Source organism: Equus przewalskii, chromosome 10 (genome assembly GCF_037783145.1).
Source record: "Equus przewalskii isolate Varuska chromosome 10, EquPr2, whole genome shotgun sequence".
In the NCBI taxonomy this organism is placed as follows: Eukaryota; Metazoa; Chordata; class Mammalia; order Perissodactyla; family Equidae; genus Equus; species Equus przewalskii.
The window spans coordinates 40,984,421-41,002,418 of NC_091840.1; the positions used below are offsets into that span (position 1 = coordinate 40,984,421).

At 37.5% G+C, this 17,998-nt stretch overlaps 1 protein-coding gene across 23 annotated transcripts in view; it reads right to left on the reverse strand.

Annotated features, from left to right (window-relative positions):
• Window positions 1-17,998, reverse strand: part of NF1 (neurofibromin 1) — a 240,137-nt gene that overhangs the window by 22,475 nt on the left and 199,664 nt on the right. For all 23 annotated transcript variants that reach the window (XM_070562627.1, XM_070562622.1, XM_070562626.1 and 20 more), the window contains 13 exons: window positions 14,901-15,103; window positions 12,995-13,188; window positions 11,664-11,804; window positions 11,222-11,501; window positions 10,552-10,766; window positions 10,032-10,093; window positions 9,774-9,888; window positions 9,137-9,238; window positions 7,320-7,460; window positions 4,451-4,577; window positions 2,777-2,908; window positions 1,714-1,849; window positions 404-561 (listed from right to left, as the gene is read on the reverse strand). In XM_070562627.1, coding sequence (XP_070418728.1) covers window positions 404-561; window positions 1,714-1,849; window positions 2,777-2,908; window positions 4,451-4,577; window positions 7,320-7,460; window positions 9,137-9,238; window positions 9,774-9,888; window positions 10,032-10,093; window positions 10,552-10,766; window positions 11,222-11,501; window positions 11,664-11,804; window positions 12,995-13,188; window positions 14,901-15,103 — 2,006 coding nt within the window. The remainder of the gene's footprint in view (window positions 1-403; window positions 562-1,713; window positions 1,850-2,776; window positions 2,909-4,450; window positions 4,578-7,319; window positions 7,461-9,136; window positions 9,239-9,773; window positions 9,889-10,031; window positions 10,094-10,551; window positions 10,767-11,221; window positions 11,502-11,663; window positions 11,805-12,994; window positions 13,189-14,900; window positions 15,104-17,998) is intronic.

Below are 17,998 nucleotides of genomic sequence, written 5' to 3' on the forward strand. Positions count from 1 at the left end.
TTGACATACTCTGCTCTCAGATGATAATTTCCGGAAGTACTTTGTCAAAGGCCTGCATCTGAGCGCAGCAAGACTCTTCCTTTCCTGCGAGTACCTAAAGTCGCTACTATTCCTGCCTCCCTGCTGCCCGGTCAAGGCAGCACAAAGCACGGAGCGCCATGGCATGCAGTCTGAGAGTGGGGACAAATCTGTTTCCAGACCCCATTCTCGTTACTCTGTCTCAACTGATACGGCTTAACTGATGTACTAAACTCTCTCATAATCGGCATCAAAAGCTCTGCTACATCAAAACCAGGAAATTTTGATAATCTTGAACCGCTTCAAATAATTTTCCAAGAGTGAAAGTATCTGATCAGTTTTTTAAATAATTCTAAAAAATCCTACATAATTTAGATAAACTAACCCAGCAACTTCTTAGTGTTGGCCTGAGAAGGCTGCCCCATGTCCAAGCTCATGGATTTCCGGGCTCGGGGGCTGGTCTGGCCCACGGTTGGATAGGTGGCTGCAAGGTACCCTTCCGAGCCTTTGGGAGAGGACCATGGCTGACTCTCCTTTAGTGTCCTGAGAGATTTAAACAATTGAGAAGAATTAATTAACATGGTGACAAATACAACCATTGTTTGCCCCTCCCAATTGGCTGTTCTATAGTAATCAATTAATTTTAAAACTGCATTCTAAAGGGCTTTAGGATACAAACTCTTAATGTATGCCCAGAAAGCATCCACTTTCTTGCCATAATATCTTATACATAGCAGGTACTTAGCAGACGCTCAACAGAATTGCACTGCATTTATTTTTTAATCAGGGAAAATCAAGTCTAAATAGGCAATTGTATTTTTGGTTTAAAAACCAAGAAAATCAACCTTAATTTATACTTTGACAGGGGAACACAGGCAAACTCACTTTCTCCTTTCCACTACAAAAGGGCATATCTCAAAGAAATATAATCATAGGAATGACTGAAGAATAAGACTATTGAAAATCAAGTATGCCTGGAAAGCTTTTGCATACATTGTTAAAATCTCAGTGGTAAATTTTTTAGGGCTTTTTATTAAAACGTGGGATGTTGATAAACTAAATGATATAAGCTCCACAAGTATAAAATTATACTCCTATGTTTAACACTGTACTTAAAACTTGACACTTTTAATTGAAAATATAAAAAATTTACAAATGATGCCACTTTCATGTAATTTCTCCATGTTATAGTGAAAAATATACTACCCCAAACCATGCACAATAGGGGATATAATTTGATTATATCATTTAAATCTGTAATAGATAAAACTTTTTAATAACTTTAGTATGATATGTAAATACAATGAATGTCTTGGCATATGCAACTTTTTACAAATCTGTATAACTTAGTATTCTATCATTACGCATGTAATGTTGCTTATTTGTCACGTTAGTTTTTTCCTAGGCCCTTTCAGCAACCCAATACTTTCAAGATCATCTCTTTTCATTATTCAATTGGTTTGTTTAAAGGAGGCAATCTAATGTTAATATTAGCATAATTAGATTAGAAGAATAACTTTCCTACTATTATCCCACATAAAATACTGTACATTTATAAGTTTTGATTTAACTCTTCCTAGATTATCTCTAGATTCCATTCTATATTACCTTCTGATTATTCTGCTGCTTGCCTCCATTAGCATGGAAAATTGAAATCTGATTATAATTATGTAATTATGAGAGAAGTCCATTTACCTATAGCTGGGGTCGCCATGATGAATGGGATATGTATCCATAGGAATATTTTCCATTGAAATATCAGTAAGAAGAAGAGACTTTCTATGTTTTAGGCTACAGCGACTTCGAACCTCCTCAGATACTGTGAGTAAAGCTAAAAGAAAAAAGAAGGAAGGTTAAAAAATTGAACCAATCACAAATGTGACTTAAAACAGCTGTAAATGTGAGTGTGAAGAGCCTAGAAAGTGTGAAGTTTAAGGCTACAGAACACTTAGGACAGACTTGTTATCTTAAAGGGTTTATGGTCTGTTTTAGAAGACTGCACATAAACATGAATATACAAAGAAATTTAATAAGCACCTTATATGTGTCAAGTGCTTTATGTACATTTGATCTCAACAAACACTACAAGTAGGCAGGGCAGGTACTCCAGGGTCTATTTCTCAGATAAGGAAAAATACTCAGGGATGTTCAATGATTTTTCCAAGGTCAAAAGATTCAACCAAAAAGGTTGCCACAAATTGAAGTCTGCTAAACTGGGAATCAGCGCTTTCCATCAAACAACTACGTTCGAGAACTGTATGATACATTAGTGCTAAGTGTTGCTGCGTGGAGAGACGCAAATCGGGAAAGAGTACATAGGGAAGGTTTAATGGAATGCTGGGGATAGGAAGACATTCCAGGTAAAACAAGACGATTAGCTTAAAACAGCCCATCCATTTGGAAAGGTAATAAAAAATGAGGCTTACGAAATTTAGACAAGGAGGACAGAATCAGCAGGGCTGCTTAAGGGCCCAGGATGCTAGGCTAAGGCGTCCAGATTTTATGACAGACAACAGGGAACCACGTAGTATCTTGAACCATAGGTGACAAAGGAAACACATTACAGATTCTAATGAAAATTCTTTTATACGGCAAAATGTTTTGGCAAAACTTTCAAAATTGTCACCACCACCAGAGGTCTGGACTGTGAACTGTTCACCTGCCGAGCAACCCGCTGAGGGACCTTGCGTGCCTGCGTCTGTGTGGCAGGCCTCAAACACAGACGTGGTACGATTAACTGTCTTTTTTGTGTTTTTACCTGCTAAGTAAGCCACGCTCTGCGTATTCACCTCAAATTTGTCACAATTTCTATGTTTGTTAACCAGAGTTAGTAGTGTATGCAAAATTCTGACTGTTCGTGCAACAATAGCAGGTGAAGGATGTCTGTACCCTGCAAAAAATAAAAACAAACAAGTTAATTCATCCTTTCAACAAGTATTTGTTGAGTTCTTTTTCTGTGAACTACATAGTAACTATGCAAGGAAAGGAAGAATGAGGCTAACTCTGCCTTCCGAGCACAGCCATTTGGGAAGGCAAAACATACACGAGTAGTTAATTCATACAGGATTAAGTCCTCAAAATGCGTAGAATAGAGTGATGCCCCTGGAACTCGAAGGAACCTCAGGGAGAGGAAAATTGGGAAAGATGGGGGTGTTTCAGATCTTCCATTCCCTAAAGTAGTGCAGGGATGTTTTTAAAAACCTATGTACCCGGAGTTCACCATAAAATATCTTTTGATAATAGGGTTCTACTGCTTAAAAATTTTTTTTAATTAAAGGAAAAAAACCCTAATGACATAGGAACTATATACTCTCAGAGCCTAAAGAATAGGGTTGATTAGAGGGTAAGCTTGACCTTCGGACAGTTTCTAATTACTAATACTACTCCATTTTAAAATAGGGGATTTGAACACTGAAAAATCTGGCATTCTTTTAGAAATACAGAATAAGCAAGCACGTTTTCAGCCCAGTTGCAATCTCTCTTCTTGGTATCCTGTAGTAAGTGTACTATCTTTTGAGCAATCCTTATCCATTTTAGAGATTAAAGGTGCCAATATTTTTTGCAGAAATTTCATAATGTGGTGAAGTCAAAAGAAAACATTCACGGTGGTGGGTGTATGTATTTATATCAGCTAAAAACTGGGGGAACCTCCATAATCCCTCAAGCCTAAGAATCATCTAAATCAATACAAAGCTAGAGCTTGAGCCTCTAATTGTGGCCGAATCCAGTGCTGCTTAAGACCCATGACCCAGGGGTCCTGACCCCAGGCCCTATTTTACACTGCTTTTGCCTCTGACTCACCACTACATGCTGTTCCTGTTAACTGCAGTCTCTGGCCATGGCTGCTCCATGTAAAGAGACCAAAGCTAACATGCAGTGAAGTCAGCCGTGAGGAGCAAAGCCAGATTAGGGAGTGAACGAGCTGGCTCTGATGAATAGCTGGAGACCACTGCTGTAAGCAATACAGAAATCTGGAAGCGTGAGGGTGGGGTACAGAGAGGTGAGGTTCTACAGTATGTAACGGGACTGCCAGACAACAATTAGAAACAAGCTGCAGAAAACCTATGATCAAATGTCTAAGATAACATTTTCTAACATAAGTTACTCAAATAACATTGATCTGTAGTCTGTCTTATTCTGATAATCAGAAAGCTACTTCAGCAGTGTTAACTGATAATACAGCTATTGGAAAGTTCAGTACTTAGGAATTTTATAAAAATCAACTCTTTTGCTTTTTAAAGGAAATCTGATAAAGAGTGGAAATTAGGCTCTATTAAAGTACACATTGAACAAAACATAACTCAGTAAGACATATATAGTTTGTGTTTAAAGTAAGACACATAAGCCAGATTATTTCAAGCAATCAACTATTTCAGTTCCTTCTGGCTTCCTAATACCATTTCAAACAAACACTCTGTCACAGGGCCTCTACCTTTTAAGAGGTGTCCAACCAGTGCAAAGTTAAAGTTAGAGTTGAAATTGAGTCCAACAAAATGATCCATTTGCTTGCAGTGCCATTCCAGAGGATTCCGAATTGCCATAAATACTTCCTCTGGACTCTGTTAAAGATAACCATGAGATGGTTGATGGGGTTCACACAGGAGCTTTCCTTAAAGGACCACTTATTGGTTTTTGATTGTGTTTAACAGCAATGACAAGATAAGTAATCCATTTAAGCTGAAAGAAATTATTTTCAGACAACTACAGAAAACCATAGAATATTTAAGGTACTACAAATAAATTAGTACAAGAGAGTCAAGCATATAAAGAAGAAGATGGTAGAAATGAAGTAGCTTTGATTTATAATGTAAAACAAGTGACTGTCAATGTACATCCTGGTAAGCTTTTTAAAATTATAATTATTATTGTTTTAAATAAGACCATCCGTTGAACTGTAGCTGGCATTTTATGTACTATGCTGACTGAAAATTCAAGAAAACAGAGTTCACACTTCCTCAGTGCCTGCAGTATACAATGTTAGATGCATTATTGTATTGAAACCCTACAGTAATCCTGTGTGGCACATATTAGCTCCATTTTATAATTTATCCATTCATTCATTTATTTATCCTTTTACTTATCAAATATATATTATGTGTTCTTGATGTGCCAGGCATGACTCTAGGCTCTGCAAACACATCAATGAACAAAACAGACAAAAACTACTCGTCCTGCTGGATTTCACATTCTAGTGTGGGAAAAGAAGGAAATTGAAACTCAGAAACACTACGCAACTTGCCCAGGATAATTATGATTTTAACAGTGTTTCCTAAAGTGTGGTTTCAGAAATATCTGCTTTAAAGTCACCAAAGGTGCTTGTTTAAAGGTGGAAAGTACTGGGTCCCATTTCAGAATCATGGGAGGTGGATAAGGCCCAGAATTCGCATTTTTTAAAAGAAGCCCAGTGATTCCCAGAGGCACAGAGACTTTTGAAAGCAAACAACTGAAGGTGTTTAGGGTCATGTCTAGATTTCTAACTCAAAGAAAGAAAGGTATGAGTATATAAAATATATGCAGAGAGATGTTTAGAGCAGCATTGTTTATAACAGAAAAGAAGAAAAGACAGAAACAAACCAAATGTCCATTAATGGGCAAATCCTTGAATGAATTGTGGTTCGTGCATGTTGTAAAATGCTCTGCAGCCATGAGAAAGAATTTTATTTATATACTTAGAAAGATATTCGCTTTATATTGTTAAATAAAAAAATAAGTGGCAGGATACTATAAAAAGTATAATAACCTATTAACCTACTACACGTACAGTTTATATGTGTTCTTTAGCTTTACTGAAGTGTAACTGATGAATAAAATTGTAAGATATTTAAAGTATACAACATCACGATTTGATATATGCATAGACTGGGAAAGGGTTCCGCTCAGTGAGTTAGCTAGTGAACTCATCCGTCACCTTACATATTTACACACCTCCCTCCCTTTTTTTGGGTGAGAACATTTAAGTTTTACTCTCTCAGCGAATTTCAATTCTACACTACAGTGTTATCAACTCTAGTTACCATGTCATACATTAGATCCTCAGGCCTTATTCATCTTACATCCTGGTGACTTGACAAGCTTTATTATCTGTAATTCCTAGTATCCTGTGGCACTGGAGTCAATATTAGCTCCTGCTAAGGGGCTATTCTGGCAATGAAAATGCCAAGGCAGGTACACCTACACAAACACTTCATTTACGAATAGTCTAATATTCATACAAATAGCCAATAGCCAGCTATCTCTCTGACCACCGTCGTCCCAAGACAACCCCAGAAAAGAGCAACGGGGATTAGGAAAGAGAGACTCTAGTCCCAGATCACATATACGAACACGGACAAATTACTTAACTTCTCTGTTCTTTTCCTATTTTGTAAAATGGAGGGCTGACTGATAAACTTCAAGGGAGCTTCTAGCTTTAAACTTTTGTTTCCACACTTCCCAGAGCCCCAGCTGTTCTGGGTGTACACTACATCTGGCAGGCTGAACCAATAATGTTTAGACCAAGTATCTTCACACTTAAAACCATGCTCCTGTTCTCTGTGTCTTTCTCCCCACAGCTCTGTTAATTTCACGTCAAGCAAATCTCTTCTTACATATACATATCTATCTTTAAAAAAACTTCCTCTCTTTTGGCCTAGACTCTTCCCATTTTTTTCCAAAGACAAAAGGAACATAATTTCCTACTCTTATACTCCCTCCTCTATATTCTGGGAACCAAAATCCAACCTCAGTCAAGGCTGATAAATGTTAAGAGGGATGCTAATGGTATGTTTTAAAGAGAGATTAGGCAAAACAAAAAACTAGTATAATTAAGATCCCAAAAGTTTCCTTTAGACTCTTCAAACCCCTTATCCGCTTCTAATTATACTATTTTTTCATTAAGTACCATTATTTAATAAAAATAAGCTTATTTTTAGATTATATTTTCATATGTGAAACGGGGGTGGGGGTGGGGAATGCTAACCTTTACCTTTGGGTTAGAAAATTACAAATAAAGCATCTGCAGGGCACAGAACAACATAGGGCCTAGCATGGGGGCTATTATTACTCCTCAATATTTTTTGTCCCTATTCTGTCTGCTAGTCTTGAATGAGTACTGTTTTCTGCTATTTTTATACAGAAAATATGCAGTAAAGTTTAAATAGTTTTTTATGAGCTGGTAAGGAACTATACTCACAATAAGATGCATATAAAAATTCATATTTAAATATGGACCTCTTCTGATTTTAAAAAAACAACAACAATAAAAGAGGGGGAGGAGTTCTAAATGTGCAGAATCTAGAGACACCAAGTGAAAGCTCGCGTACCTTGTCATTGAATATCCGGAGACTGTCTAAGGTGTGCAGGTTTTGCTCAAGAAGTGCGGTGCCTGCTGAATACAAGTTGACCTCATCGAGCTGCAGCACGGCCACAGCTACCCAAAAGAGGGCTTTGTGCAGAGGGGAGTCCTGACAAAGGAGACACACTCAAGGTTAGCAAGACGAACCACAAGAGAGTCTCTTTCAAAACTCACTGCAGTATAAAACGAAGCACGTTATCCCCCACATTACCCATGTTTTCTCTGTGGAGAAGGTGAATGTATGGGTAAGCTCTCCACCTATTCCATGTGGGTAACAAAGACACTATTAGCCAGGCTGAGAACCTTAGCATCTCCTTTTATTTCTCCCTGTCCTTTGATTCCAAAATCCAGTCACCAAGTTTCACTGATTCTTCCAAAGTAGTCTCTTTTGCATCTGCTTATTGCTAATGATACCATTCTATGCCAACTTTCTTTATTCTAAATGTAGATTCTTTTTACCTCCAGCTTCTCCCGCCTCCAATCCACTGTGCACACTACCCACAGAATGACCCTTCTAAGTCCGCTTTTGTCATATGACTGATCTGCTTGAAAACATATAGGTCCATTTCCAAACTCCTTTCTGAAGAATGCTGAATGTTAGATTAGCTCCATGCCATCTTTGTAACTTGCCTCTCACTACGCTCCTGAAAAGTTTCTCCATAACAACTAGAATGGTCTCTCTGTCACCCCTGTGTTGTCGCAGCATTCTCGTACATTCCTACTGCCGTATGTTCGCTGCTCAAGCCCTCCTCCCTTTCTCCACACTAAATCCTATGTGTCTCTTTAACTTTAGTTAGGCTCTACCCTTTCAACTTTCTTGTCACCCTTACCACCAGTGACATGCTGCTCTGAAGTAAAAATAGTTATCTTGGGAACCTTATTTAGCAGTGTGGTACATGCGAAAATACACGGACTTTAGAGTCAGACAGCCTTGGATCAGAATCACGGTTCTGTCTTTTATTACCTATGTGACCTTGGGCAAGTTACCAGCCTTCTCAATCTCATTTTAACTTACAAGAGAACCACTTTGTACAATTTAGGATTACGATGTCTGCAGAACATATAACTCAATATCAGAACATACAGGTATTTATTTCTCTGTAACCTCTCTCAAGTCTGGCATGTCTTTGTACTCAATTTACAGAATTATACAACTTTACAGCTGGAAGATAATACTATGCCATCATCTAGTCTAGTTTACTCATTTTATCAGCATGGAAAATGATGTCCAAATATGTTAAATGACCTGCTCAAGGTCACACAACTGAGATGAGCTCAGACCATCCTAAAACAGTGGCTGAATGATTTTATTCCTTTAAAATATCATCTTCATTTACCACCCAGACTCTTTTGATGATGAGGTATACTTCACCCAGCTTTACATCTCTCCACAGTAATGATCATGAACTAAGACACTATGAACTTTTCTTACTTTGTTTATTATCTATCCACCCCAACTCCCACACTCACCCCAGAGTGTAAGCTCCATGAGGGCAGGGAATTTGACTGGTTTTGTTCAGTGCTATGTCTCTAGCACCTAAAACAGTACTTGGCACATAGAAGATGCTAAATTAATACTTACTGGATAAAAGAAGTAAGAATATATACCTATCTTTCCTTTACCACTGATGAGACAAAAAACTTACAAGCAGTTGAGAACATACTCCCCATCCTTTATAACTTCTTCTCAATTCATCTTATTTTCTAAACTCTTTGAAAGAAAATAAAATAACATTTAACACTGATACCCAAAATGAAAGCACTCATTTTCTATACAGTAATTACCTTATTAAGAAGTGGTTGTAATTTGGTTAGTGCTATTACTGTAGCTTCTATCAGAACTTGACTGTTGTAAGTATCAGGTCCTTTTAAGCAACTCTCAAGCGCCTTTTAGGGAAACAGAATTCTTTATTTTACTTTCATTGAAACAAAACATTAACTTCTAAACTGAATCTCAGAATCAGTTCAGGAACAATTCCTTATTTAATAAGTGCTAGAATTATTTCCAACGCTATGGTGATCGCGGTAGCTACCTCAAGGCGTATTTGGGTTCTTACTTTTTAATATATCTATAATATATTCTAAAATAATTAGGCAGGCATTATTATAGGCATTACAAGTTATATAATTTTATATAAGGGTGTTACATATAGTTAAATGCTTTGAAAACTGATAATATATTAAGATTACCTTCTTAGCAAAAGAGACAATACTTATTTTCTTTTTAAGATAGCTTCTTTAGAGAAGGTTTCTTCACTTTAAAGAATTACAATAAAGAAAATAATCAAAACCCATTTATTAAAGGTTCAACAGGCAACATATCAGACATTTTATTAAACTCACGTTTAAATGTCCCTTAGAAAAATGCAAGATATGTTTTACAACTTGGGGACCACAAATATTTGGGGGGGGGGGGAGGTACCTTGCTAAGAATGCGGATAATCTGCTTTATCTGCCCGTGAGACACTCGCTTACTAATGCAGCCAAAGACGACCAGAGCTCTCGGTTGCAGGGACGGGTTGTACTGGAATGCAAACCTGCCATTAAAAGACCCAATCAGTTTATGAAAGCCTGTATGTTTATACACACTGAATCATTAATTCAAATACTGATTACCCAGGAATAGCTATCTTTTCAACATTGCACATACTTTTACAACTTGAATTTATTTGGAACATACCTTTGAGCTAGTTCTGTCCACTGATCCAGCCACTTGCATGTTGGAATATCTCTCATACATGCCTAAAAAAAAGAGAACTCTGAATACATTTACATACAGAAATGTTTTTTGTAACGTCATTAAATGGGATGCATATTACCAATAAATACATTCCATGGGAGTGTTTTTATTTAAGCATTAAGTGCAAAACAGAATAAACCAATACTTCTTCTATATAGAACTAGTGGATTAAAAAAATGATCTTAGGGGGCCGGCCCGATGGTGCAGTGGTTAAGTTCGCACGTTCTGCTTCGGCAGCCCGGGCTTTGCCAGTTTGGATCCCAGGTGCGGACATGGCACCACTTGGCAAGCCATGCTGTGGCAGGTGTCCCACATAAAGTAGAGGAAGATGGGCATGGATGTTAGCTCAGGGCCAGTCTTCCTCAGCAACAAGAGGAGGATTGGCAGATGTTAGCTCAGGGCTAATCCTCCTCCAAAAAAAAAAAACAACCTTAGTTTCTTATCATTTTGCCTTATATACCTCCATGATCTCCAACAAAGCTTCCGTGACTGTTTCCAAGGATGTCAAAGCAAAAGTCTCCCTCTCGTAGGAGCCAGGAGAGAACGACCTGTCCCGGTAACTGGAGCGGAAGGCAATCACAGCAGCTGACTTGACTTTGCTAATGCCAAACAGTAAGTAAAATTTGGGTAATGAGAACTCTGTCAAACTGAGTCTCAAAACTTGCTTGGTCTCCTCTGTAAAAGAAAAAGGGAGCAAGTTAATTTTTTAATTCTAAAGTGCCATGTTTCATTTTGAATTTAGAAAATTTGGATAGCATATCAAAATTACATAACCATGATCCCTAAACCAACCCTTGAGACACATTGTCTTGATGCTCACTGCTTTAACTCCATGTATCAACAAATTCGTGCTAGTAATGTAACACTGTCAACTGATGCTGAGTCCTTAGCTTATGTGATAACCACAAGAATCTATGACAAATGCGCACAGAAAATCTTTGCTATAGCTTGATATAGAATGGAAGTAATTTATTCTTTTTCTCTTTAATAATATTTCATGTCATTACCAAAGGCTTAAATAAGCAGCTTGGTGTCAAGGCACCATAATCAATAAGATAATCCATGCCCATCAGCTGATAGAAAATGGAGACAGGAAGTGGTGAAACACAAATTATTTTCCTGGAACTTACCACTAAAATGAAGCTGTGAACAAGTGCACAGAGAGTGAATGATATTAATGACCAATCCATGTGTGGAAGCTCTAAGGGAGAGTGGCCCTGTGGCTACTAAGAAAGTCACAACGTGGAAGAGGTAGGGGAGATGAGCCGCCACGTCGAGGGAGTTGTTGAAGGACAACATCAGCATGTAGCGCGCTAGAATCGCAATGTCATCCCACATAAGATGCTGTTCTAAAGTAGGAGTTGGAGATAAGCATGTCTTGTCAATTATTTTGCACATCCTTCCAATAACCTGTAAAGGAGGAGAATCTTAAAAAATGTGGGGGCTAAAAAAAGTTTTATCACAAAAAAATTTCAGCTTAACTTTAAAATGACTAATTGCAAAAAACCCCACAAAACCTCCGAATAAAAATAGATCACGCCATAGTCCAGAAGGCAAAGGAAAAGTGATTACCTTGCTAGAAACCAATTTCACATTTCCAGACGCCAGAGCTACAGCAGTATCTGCCATCACCTCGGCTTTTATTGATCCCAAGCCACCTGTTGCACTGGTTTTGATGAAACTGTCTAGCACAACATCAAGGAGATCTGTAATCTAATAGACGAGGAAAAAAATAACTTATGTTTTAGCCATTCTATCAACTTAATTTTTAATTTAAAAATACTTCACGGAGCAGCCCAATCAATATGAAAATACTATTTCACCTGAGGCCTCCAAAATACTACCTTTTATTTAGAGACCTGTCAGTAAATATAATTTATCATAAAATATCTACAAAAAGATAAGGATATTCACTTGATTCCTTCAGAGATTAAGAAACTAGTATTCAAAAATTTTAAATCTCTACATACATTATTTTCTTTGAGGACGATTAGCCCGAATAGCTGCTGCCCATCCTCCTCTTTTGGCTGAGACAGATTGGCCCTGAGCTAACATCCGTGCCCATCTTCCTCTACTTTATACGTGGGATGCCTGCCACAGCATGGCTTGATAAGTGGTACGTGGGTCCACACCCGAGATCTGAACCGGTGAACCCATGGCTGCCAAAGCGGAATGTGCAAATTTAACCGCTGCGCCACCAGGCTGGCCCCTACAAATACTATTTTCATTCATTTGCAAACACCTCTGTTCTCTTCTAGGACAGTAATGTATGATAAACATAAAAGACAATTATTTAAAAATATACAAAATGGCATCAAGTACTGAGATGTTTTATAGAGCCATAACACTGGCTCCAAGGTCATTTAAACTCATTTGGAGGATTTGCAGCATTGTCTGAATAAGGGTATTGCTTCTGTAAGTTATTACTTTGAAGAAATGCTATGTGTCACTCTTGTCAGATAAAAAATAAAATGTTACCTTATATTCTATATTTTAATATTGGTGTTCTTATGCTAGAACTATAAATGAAGGCAAGTGTCTCAAGTAACGTCATCAAGAAACATTTACTGACACCTGCGGCATGTATGGAGGGCACTAGAATACATTATAAAACACTATTTACTAGAATCAACATCAGATTTTTACAGTTAAATTCTATATAATTATGCTATGGAGAAGAGTGCTTAAATAATTCGTTTTTCTCTGGCTCTGAGACAAGCATCAGACATTTATAGTTTCGAACCAGATCAAGAGTAGGTGGGTGTCTCACGCTTTTTGAAAGAGGGGACTGTCTCTTCTACAGCTATAGCCCTAGTGCCTTGCACAGTGCTTTGCACAATGTGAGTACCAGGTAGTATCTGCACCAAGGGAGTACCAGACAAATATTTGAGCAAACTCAATACCTGCCCAAGGCTCCCCCATATTTTTGCTTGAATAGATGGGTACATCTGTTTCTCATTTATGGTCATTGTTATCAGCTTATCAAGAATAGCAGTAACTCTTTGTCTTTTGGCATCATCATTGTGCTTACAAAAACGGACTAGATTTGACAGCCATGGAGTCATGTATTCCAAACAAAGGTGTTTCAGTTCAATACCTGGAGGAAAAATACACTATTAGCATAGATGGTCAATAAAATTAGATCAACAATTATTCTAAAATAAAGGATTGATTAAAAAAAAAAAGGTAAAAGACCATTACCTGGAATTAGGCCTGGAGTAAAGAGACTTGGCAAGTGTTTTATTGAAGATAGAGGTGAAGAATGAAAATAAGCCTTGAAGAAAGTAATCTTAAAAGCCAGTAAGCCAATTTTCGAAAAGTTTTATCTTATTTTTCTCCCTCTTAATCATTTCTCTTCTAGTTAAAAATTTTACTCAGTTTTTTTCCAATTGTAAAAGGAATAAGTGGTAATCATAGAAAGTTTGGTAAAAGGAAAACATCACCACAAAAATGAAACTGATACTAATGTATTGGTGTATCACCTTCTCTCTCTCTCAGGCTTTAAAATCTATGTGGAGACAATGCACATCTATGTGTGTTTATACACCCATATAACTCACCCCAGTTCCAGTTTTTATATTCAATTCCTAAATACAGCTAAAAATTATTTTGGTATCTTGTGGTTTGGGGTGAAGACGAAGACTCAACTTAATTCATTTCTCAACTTCATTTCTTAAATGATTTAATCTTCCCCCGTCAGTTCGCGATGCTTCTTTATCATTCTCTCTCCCTCAGACCGACCTGACTGCTGATTCTTGAACACGTCTGTTTTAATTATTGTACCATTATAATGTGTACAGACAACTGTAATATCAAGTCTTAGTTTTCTTTCAATATTTTCTTAGCTGTTCTCATACATTCAAGTGAAATTTATAATCATTTTAAGTTCTACCTCATTCTTAATCCTCAAATCTTGTAGATATTTTGATGAGATTGCATTGAATTTGTAATTATCTAGGAAGAGTAGTTTGTCCAGGAACACAATTTGCCTGTCCATTCACTCAAATTTTAATTAATATTTCTCAATAAAGCTTTACACTTTTCTTGTTTTGTCAGTCTTACACATTTTATTTTTAGGGTTAGATTCCTAAATCTCTTTGTATAAAAAAATGTATACAGGGATCTGGTCTCAATGAATTGTGAAAGCTTTAAATCACATAATACAGAAAAATCAAGAAATAAGTTTCAATGCAGAAAAAAAAATTTTACGTATTGTGGCGAGAGAAAGGGAAGGGAAGAAAATGTCAGGAAATGAAGCGGGAGAAGAGCAATATTTATCCTGCTACAGGGTATGAAGATGGACAGATGTAAAGGGTAGATGTTAAATTTATGAGACTTATTAAAGCCAAGTCAGGAGCTGACTCTAGACCCTGTATTACGCGCCACTGCTTTCTCCACGCACTGAACAATTCAAAGTCAACTTGAAGAAAAGAGAAAATGACTGCTTCCCTAAAATCAAGGAGACAACGTGGATACTCTCTCATTTGGAATAACCTGCCAACAAGAGAAATGCTGAAGCTCATTAAACTGAAACACAGTGCAAAAAATACTTCGTAAGTGGTCCAGAGACATGTAAGGTATCAAAACCTGGCCACTCTTCTTTTTATTGCCAGAATTTTGGTGGAATTCTCAGCGCAGTCTACCAGGAAGTTCCTTCAGTTACAGATACCACAAATGAAAAATCAGAAGATGTAAAGAAGTAAAAATCTAATAAACTAAAGATTTCACCAGTAAATTCTGAAATGAAAGGGTTTTCTTTGAATCTTCTCAGAATCATCGTTAGTGTTAAAGAAAATTATCATTACTTACTAGATTTGCTAAATCCAGAAATACACTCTTCCAAAAATTCTAAGGTGAGGTGTGGCTCATTGGCTGCCAGTGTCTTACTAATAGAGACAATAAAGAGGGTGTTGTTGGCAGGGATACATAAACCTGACGTCTCTAGCAACTGGCCCTCGATTTTTAAATTAAAGGTACAAGTTAAGGCACACAGAAGATTATAGGCAGCTGACCTAGGAGAAAACACAAATGAAGTTGTTTTAAAAATTACTTTTTCTTATAATTCTAAAAATTTTTCATAACATACAACTTACAACTCAATTAGAAAGTATAATTAACTATTTTTAAATTTTTTTTTAAAGATTTTACTTTTTTCCTTTTTCTCCCCAAAGCCCCCCAGTACATAGTTGTATATTCTTCATTGTGGGTCCTTCTAGCTGTGGCATGTGGGACGCTGCCTCAGCGTGGCTTGATGAGCAGTGCCATGTCCGTGCCCAGGATTCGAACCAACGAAACACTGGGCCGCCTGCAGCGGAATGCGCGAACTTAACCACTCGGCCACGGGACCAGCCCCAACTATTTTTAAATTTTATGATCAGTTAGAGATAAGACATTATGATTCTATGGAAAACCCAAACACTCCTTGATCATTTAGAGATTTTTTTTTAAAGATTTTATTTTTCCTTTTTCTCCCCAAAGCCTCCTGCTACATAGTTGTGTATTTTTTTTTTAGTTGGGGGTCCTTCTAGTTGTGGCATGTGGGATGCCACCTCAGCGTGGCTTGATGAGTGATGATTCGAAATCCTGGGCCGCCAAAGTGGAGCGCGTGAAGTTAACCACTCGGCCACGGGGCCAGCCCTAGAGATTTTTTTAAAGGGAGATTTTTGACATAACCAGAGGGGCACTGTGAGGCTCCTAAGACAGGTGAGTATAAGGTTTTTCTAAATGACATTTTACTGGGATATGAAATATGAGATGTTTATAGTCCTAAGGTGGATCAACAGAAAGAAAGTCAGAATATGGCATATCACATTTTCAGTGAAGCCAAAACTCAAATTGTGGCTCCCCCTCCCGCTAGATCCAGTTATAACGGGGATCATAAGTAGAGAAATGAGATGGCCCCTCAACAAATTAGAATGTTAAAATCTTTAATCAGTATCTGCTGAATTTCTTTCTGGGTATCCTACAAGTTATACTACAAACTGGAGGTGAAAAAAAATTTTAATAAGGGCCAGCCCGGTGGTGTAGTAGTTGCGTGCTCTGCTTTGGTGGCCTGGGGTTCACGGGTTCAGATCCCAGGTGCAGACCTACACACTGCTCATAAAGCCATGCTGTGGTGGCGTCCCACATACAAAATAGAGGAAGAGTCACACAGATGTTAGCTCAGGGACAATGTTCCTCACCAAAAAAAAGAAAAAAAGAGAGAGAGATTTTAATATAATTAAGTCTCCCATTTTTCCTTCCATTATACATAACCAGTGGAAAAAAATCCCCCCAAATCCATAATATATAACCAGGTTCCATTAGAACCAAAAATTCCCTTATAAATGTCTGAAAATATACTTAATTTAGGAGACAGCTCAAAAAACTCAGACTCAGTGTTTAAATTTTAATTTTTCTCCCCATCCAGCAAAACAAATGGTTTGACTGCTCAGTAAATTTCAGGTTTTCCTTACCTCTGAATTTTCCTCATGCTAATATTCTTATGCAACAACCACATAGGGGGAAAAATCCACTGAAATTTAAGTCTGCCTAAAGGCTTTTTTCTCTGGGATGACATGCTTCAGCAAAAAGCAATGGCTGTCACCTTGCTTTATGCCACAAGAGAAGAATACAGGTTCATTCAAGCTAATAATTGTTAGGCATTCTCCTATGAGGAACTTTGAATTAGAAATTAAAAGTAGACTTATAGCTCCATTTCCCTAAATGAGACTATTACTATTACTGTTTCTAAGTTTATCCCTTTATCTCTTACTAACTCCTAGAAATTCTGAGTTACACTATTTTGACATTGACTTTTACTCTGTGTATTTCAACAGCTTTAAGAAAGAATCGAGGTTCCTCAAACTGTGGGTAGGTGTCAGAGACTCCTCTGAAATAACGAAAGCTAAACATATACAAAATTTTGTGTAAAATTTCTTGGAGTTCATGGATCCCATGAGGCCCATCTAGGTAAAGAAACCTTGTTGATTTTTTCCCCCCATTTTAAATAAGGGAGAGTCTGGAATACTAAAAAGCCTACTTATAAAACCTGGGCTATATTATACCCTAGTGAAAATTTTCTGAAGCTAAGAATTTATATCTATAAAAATCTTGACAGTCCCAAGGTACCTGGGACAAAGAATTAACCTAACATGAAAAGGGGAGGGGGAAAAGAAGGAAGGGGTGCAAAGAGATGCTGGCAGAGAGAGAAATGGGGGGAGTTGGGAGGAAATAATATTTACTGAGCACAAACTATTTGCTAGATGTATACTATGCTACCACACATACTATTTATTAAACTTTTGTAGGTAGATAAAGAAGGCATTATTACCTTTATTTTAAAAATGAAGAAACTACAGCTCAGAGAACTTCAGTGCCTTGCCCACGGTCATACACAGCAGATCTAGATTTAAACCAAATCTACTGACTCCACAGGCCACGCTCTTTCCTCACTCATGTTCAGATTATTAAGCCTAAACAGAACCAATTATACTCTGCTCAGACGACACCTATATCTGTCTTTAGATTTCTCTCAGGAACTTTGTCAGAGTCACATCGGTGGAAAGTTCGACTTACGGACGGTAAGCCGTCCTCTGTCTGACAACAGTAACCTAATGCAACTGGGAGGAAACTTGATAGTGATACACTTCTGAGGACAGGAGGACTTCGAGGGGGAGAAACTTAATTCAGGAGTAGACTTCCTCCCAAAAAATAGTCTTTTCTTAAAAAAACCAAACTGCTACGTTGTCTGTTTCAGATTAAAGTTTCCTGCAGAAAGAACATATACTGGTTTGGTGTGAGTCACCCAATTTGGAATTCCTCAGTTCATGTGAATACCCCACAACTTGATGAGGTCATGCTGGTTAACCAACATAGCATACCTTCCAATTTACAATATTAAGGTAGAGGATGCTTTAAAAGCTTAT